The sequence below is a fragment of the Anopheles gambiae genome, chromosome 3, assembly GCF_943734735.2.
Source record: "Anopheles gambiae chromosome 3, idAnoGambNW_F1_1, whole genome shotgun sequence".
In the NCBI taxonomy this organism is placed as follows: domain Eukaryota; kingdom Metazoa; phylum Arthropoda; class Insecta; order Diptera; family Culicidae; genus Anopheles; species Anopheles gambiae.
In genome coordinates, this window is record NC_064602.1 from 81628552 (window position 1) to 81634551 (window position 6000).

General features: G+C 45.0%; 1 protein-coding gene across 3 annotated transcripts in view; it reads left to right on the plus strand.

The window, feature by feature from the left end:
• Positions 1 to 2166, plus strand: part of LOC1278280 (serine/threonine-protein phosphatase rdgC) — a 46081-nt gene extending 43915 nt beyond the window's left edge. For 2 of the 3 annotated variants that reach the window (XM_317894.5, XM_061656923.1), the window contains one exon: positions 490 to 2166. In XM_317894.5, coding sequence (XP_317894.5) covers positions 490 to 1209 — 720 coding nt within the window. In that variant the 3' untranslated portion in view covers positions 1210 to 2166. The remainder of the gene's footprint in view (positions 1 to 489) is intronic. The other variant, XM_061656922.1, reaches the window with a different exon arrangement.
• Positions 2167 to 6000: the final 3834 nt, after the last annotated feature.

Below are 6000 nucleotides of genomic sequence, written 5' to 3' on the forward strand. Positions count from 1 at the left end.
CTACGAGCAGCACAAGCGATCATATCGGTTTATCCCCTCCCCTCCCCTCGCAAAGGACATAAAAAGTCCTATGCCTACATTGACAGCATAATCATCCGATAGCTTTCCAGAAATAGACGACTTGGACAGCAGAGGGATGGGTATGACTAGCTTTATTACAAATGCCCCCACCAAGAATATAGACAGCGTGGAGTATCATTCCTTCGGTTGACTATACCATCCGCCGGTGTACTACATTCGTGTCAGTGCGTTATGTCACTCGCACACGACACAAAACAAGTCGATCGGTACCGTACCACAAGCTATCGGGCTCCATTTGCAAATGACACTGTACCGCCTCGGGTGCGATTGCTTACAACCCTCCCCCCCCTCCCCACCTCCCTCCAGACAAACAAACGATACACCAAAACAATTTGGTAGCGTCCCGAAGTGTAATTTCATCTTTCCTTTCTTCATTTCCGGGTGCGTGTTTGCTCGCTGGGCCATCAGAAATCGGCCCAAAACGGTACCACCTCCGTGGCGGAATCGCTGTACAAAAACAAGAGCAGCCTGGAAGCGATCTTCCGCATACTGGACAAGGACAACTCGGGCCAGATCTCGCTGGAGGAGTTCGGCGAGGCGTGCGAGCTGCTGCGGCGCCACTTCCCGCACAACACGCACGAACAGCTGCTCGACATGTGTCGCATGATGGACATCAACAAGGACGGGCTGGTCGATCTGAACGAGTTCCTGGAAACGTTCCGGCTGTGCGAGAACGCCAAGGAGCAGCTGCTGATGAGCCTCGAGGAGCGCGCGATAGCGGAGAGCAACGGGAACGGGTCGGGCAGTGGGCTGGACACCATTGACCTGCAGCCGTCGGGCCCGGCGGCGACGGCGGACCGGAAGAAGGACGGCCTGCCAGACAGGAACGGGAACTGTGCGGCAAAGACTGCCAGGGAGGACTGCCAGGGCAAGACGGATGGGCGCCGGCGGAGCAAGAAGCGTGCGAGCGGCAAGCGAGCCAACAACGGGCCGGAGAACGGGGCGCCGGAAGCGGACGAGGACACGGACGACTACGAAGACTACGAGGCAAACGAGCCGGAGGAGGGCGAGAGCAGGGAGAAGAGCGCCGGCCCAGTGAACGGTACAGTTATAAGCGCATCCAACACTGCCGCTGTCGCTAATAGCACCGCCAACGGTGACACTCACAAGGACACCATCGTCGCCTAAACGGGGCACAGGCTTATGAGTGTTTCTTTTCCTATCTCTCTCTTTCTCTGTGTGGATGTGTTCGTATGTGTGTGTGTGCGTGTTTGCGTGTATGTGATTCCGATCTCCAAAGTACCTCCTCCAAGTTTGTTGCTGTGTTTCTATCGCTCCTCTACCTTCCCATCTCACTGTACACTGTTTGTACCCGGCGTTTAGTACCGTGACTCCAAGTGCGGTGGAACTTGGAAAACAAGTTCCAGGATTCAGAAGGATTTTATCAGTGGAATTGAGCGTTACCTGAGAGAAGGAGGGAGAGAGAGAGAGGAAGAGGGAAGTGAACGTGAGGTAGAAGAGGTAAAAGGTTTCCCGCACATTCTTCCGGCCCTCGTACGGTTGCCCACCGCAGCACACTTTACAGTTTACAGGCAGCGTGTTTGACCCAGTGGTACTACAACAAGATGAAGCTGTCAAGGAGTTGTGCAACAACAGTGCTGGCTTTGGTTTTGACACATGGCTTCTCATTAAGTTCACCTGTTGGCTTATGGGTTAGCAGCGGTACCGGATCAGGTAGGAGCACACAGAGCTTTAACACAACAATGTTTAAGATTGTAAAAGGGACAGCTACATCTCAACATCTCGTTGAGTGGTGGATTACTCTGCATAGTGGATTACCCTTTTTCATTCAAACAGTAGGTACGTTCAAGCTTTTTATTGTTCTATCCTTGCTTCATGTTACCTTCATGCTGATTGCACTTTTAGTGTTACGTTACCGTTTACTTTTACGACAATCGTACTACAAGTTTTATTGATTGTCTGGCGTAAAACAGTAATGTTTAATCATTGAATCGTTGTAGATGTAAATTGGCTTCTTGCACTTCATCTACAAAATGTCTATTCCTTCTCAGAAGGTTGGCTGTTCGCTCTTTTAAACGTGGTTAATATTCTCATCAATGGTCTGATGCAGTGATCCTCTTTTTTTCATAAATTTAGGAGTGAGGAACTACTTTCAAAAATACTTTTGGGAACAAATTCAATGTAATCAGTGAAGTGAGTTTTGTGTTGAATGGCAAGACTTTGCCTGGAAGTAGGTAAAACTTTTCCCGTCAATCAAATACTTAAGCTGACTTATAAAGAAATACGTTACTCAGACAGCTTTTTCAGTACAAACAACTTTTGTAGTATGAGCAAGCATCCTTTTCTCTGTCAAGTATATGCAAACGAAAACTTTCAACGTTAAATTAAATTCAACTTCCTGCAAGTAAGTTCTTCCATCATGAATGAATGGACCTGTACCGAACAGCCGGTAACGAACAGACAGACTAATGTATTTGATTTCCTCAAAACTCCCTCAAAACGATAGGAGCAGTATTGAATTTCTCTAAGCATGTAATTCAACCTTGTATGCACAGAAATGTATTCGATTTTGTAGGGTATGTTCAGTGGCCAGGTGTGTGTCTGATTTTTGCCGTTACTGGCGATCACTGCCACCATACATGTCTTGTTAGTGAAGAGACTCCAACCTTCGACGCTGAAGTGGAACGAAGCGTCAATCACTGTCAGTGGCGTTAAAGGAAGGATTTCAGAAAAAGTTCATTTTGCCAAGTGTATTGATGCTTGAAATGTTTTACATATTCACAACCACAATTTTATCCGGCGCGTTATGTGGTAGTGTAGTGTCCAACTGGAGCTTTAAGAGTGAGGTGTTTATATTACTAAACGAGTGTAAAACACAAGTTGAAGTATGGATTGATATTGTGCTACTTTATGGCCTCTAATCACATAAAGCATTGAAATGAATGAAAAAGCCATCAGGAATTTAAGGATCGAGCTCTGAAAATGATGTTGTGTTGCGTAAAACAAACCAAGCAAGTAGCAACACAAAGCAAAAATGCACACCTGAGGCATGGAAATGGCACCCAAACTAGCACTTTCTGACACAATCCATTACGGCTAGAGTAATTAACCTGGAGTAGCAAGAGTGTGTGTGTGTATGCTTTGTGATGCCCCATCACTCAACACGTGTGTGCCATGCTGCCAACATCACTAAGGGGAACGGGAAGCGAATAATTGCGATTAGCCAGGGAGTGGAAAGACAAAGACCCACTTAACTCATTCACAAACACACACACACACACCGTCACACGTTTTCGGAAGGAGGGAGCATGCTCAAGTTTTTGCTTCATTTCCGGCTGTAATCAACTGGATAAATGGCACTTTTTCCTGCTCCAAACCCATGATGTGGGTGCTGGGTGCGTTTGCCGGCGTGGGCGAAAGCGTTATTCATCGCAGCGCCGCGTGGTACATTTTGTAGACCGAGTCGGTCAGGTTTTCCAGCATGTGTACTTGGTTGCTTGGGGCTGTGTAATGGTGCTGGTACGCATGCACCAATGCGGTTGAAGCGTTTGCTGATTAGCAGTTGATAGACAGGTGACCATAAAAGCATTACTCCAACGTCGTTAGACGTTGCGAAACTGGTGAAGTGCTAAATGACTTCAATTAACGCTGAGCTGTAAGTAAAGGTACATGCAATAGTTGTGTACCATGGTGTCATTTGTTCTCACTTTTCTCATTATATTTGGTTACCATTATAGCTCGATGTCACAGAACGTTTCATTAACCTTTCGTGTTTGATTAACGGACTTTTTGCGTATTTTCATTTCATCCATTCAGCTTCATCCCCGATATCAAATCATCGTTCTTCTCGCTCACAAGAGAATTGAAAGGCCACTTTCTTGCTTGCCTGTCCCCCCCCCCCCTCCTCCTCCATCCCAAACAGTCACAATACTTAATGTGTGCACTTTAGTAGCGTCTCTTTCTGCAGGCTACACCGCTGTTCTTCTTAATGTCATTAACGTCAATAATGTGTCACTTTACTGGCTGCGTGTATGCGAATGGGCCACTCTCACTTGCCATCATCATCATCATCCTCCTTCAAGTCGCCGGCAGCAACACAACAACAATGCCACCGAGCGTTGAGAAGAAAGCAGTGAACGCCGAAGCTCCTGCTTGCCTCCGGGGTGGCAAGGGCCACGTACCGTCTCGGCATCGGTTTTGATTCTTATACTTTATTATTTCTCATCCATTTTTACTGGCTCGATTCTGGTCGCTCGAATCGTTGGCTGTTTAAATGACACTGAGTGTGTGAAAGTGTGTGTGTGTGTGTGTGCGTGTGATAAATGTTCATACAGCCATTAGATAAAGATTTTATGAAGGAGAGTAAAAGCAGAAGCGTTGTCATTAAGTTGCTTTAGCTTGTCGAACAGTGTGGCATTGTTGGGCTGGTGCTGAAAGGTTAAAATAATGTCTCTGAATTTCGGTGTGCATTATTCGCGCTTCAAGTTTAATTCGATTAGAGAGCATTTATGGAGGTGAGCTTTTGCGTTGGAAGCGTGGGGTGACATTATCGTTGCCTTTGACAATGGTTAGAAGTCATTGAGTGCATTTGATTTTAATTAAATTCAATGGATGAATTCGTTTGAACGTAGAGAGAACATGTTTCCACGAAGAGGAACATTCAATATAGAGTGTTCTGTGCTGCTGCTAACATAATTCATTTTGGAGCTTCTTTTCAAGCATAATTTTGAGATTGAAAGCAAACATTAATCTCAAATATAATGTCTTCAAACATCTAAAATTATATAAACTAACAAAATTAATTATTTTTAAAGTTTATTAACAATTAATTTTTTAAATTTTCCGAAAGCTTTCCGTTGAGCTTTTTTGCTATGAAGCACCAGGCTTCTCCATCGAGCGCATCAAAAAAGGGGGCTTAATTTTTTTATCGCTTCAAAAGCATCAAAAAGGTCACACACACACTCCAATTCCCCGGATGGATGTTAAAAAAACATTTCAACGAAATCGAAATATTGTTCCCTGCACGATCCAATTTTCCTAGGAACGATAAAACCGAAACCAACCCGACCTGGTTGCCCCGTTTTTCAAGCACCAAAGTAGTAGATCCACTTCACTTAAGTGTCGTAAAATGCTGCTGGTATTATTTTCTGAACACTTTCCTTCCTTCACACACGATGTTGTAAACTTTCTGTTCCTGGTACAATGGCGCTACATCCTATTTGAGCGTGGTTCAGATTATTTTTTGGTATTTGAAATTCAGAAATACCCTTCTGGCCCTGCTGCTTTTCGTAATCAGAAAGCTGATTACGGTGTGAAAGTTTCCGTTTTGGCCAACGTGTACTACCTGCGCTTTTCTCTTAGCCGGCGGGCTAAGATCAAAGCTCACACAATCACACCAGCGTGCCAAATGTGATTTGTACGGTACGGCACGTGCCGAGCGCGCGTTGGTGCAGATGGCAAAACTTTGCCTCCAAATGGTTGTGGTTTTTTGATTTTCCCTTTTATCTGACTTTTTGGAAGAATGGAAGGAAAGAATGTAGCCCGTGTCCGGAGGCAAGGGCACGACACATTCCAAAAACCAGTGCAGGCAAGGCAGGAATTATAGCAGCTGTTGTGAGCTAAAACCGGGTGAAAAAAAACGTTGAAAAGGAAAGTGAAGAAATAATTTGGTTGGAAGGTTTGGTTTCCCTTTTTTGCATTTTTTATTTAACGCCAAATAATGTGTCAGTGGTGTGAATAGTCCACACACATACACATACACACAGGCAAAGGCAAAGAAGTGACACCAAGTGAATGTAAAGTATGCAAACAGCGGCGCGGGAAAATAAAATTATTCTCTGCCGTTTGGTACGTTGAATATTGAATCGCAGGTGATTTTTGCTCCCTTTCTTCATACAGTTTCACACCGCAGATTCACTTTCTTTGAAATGAGAAATGAGAAGCAACATCCATTCCCAT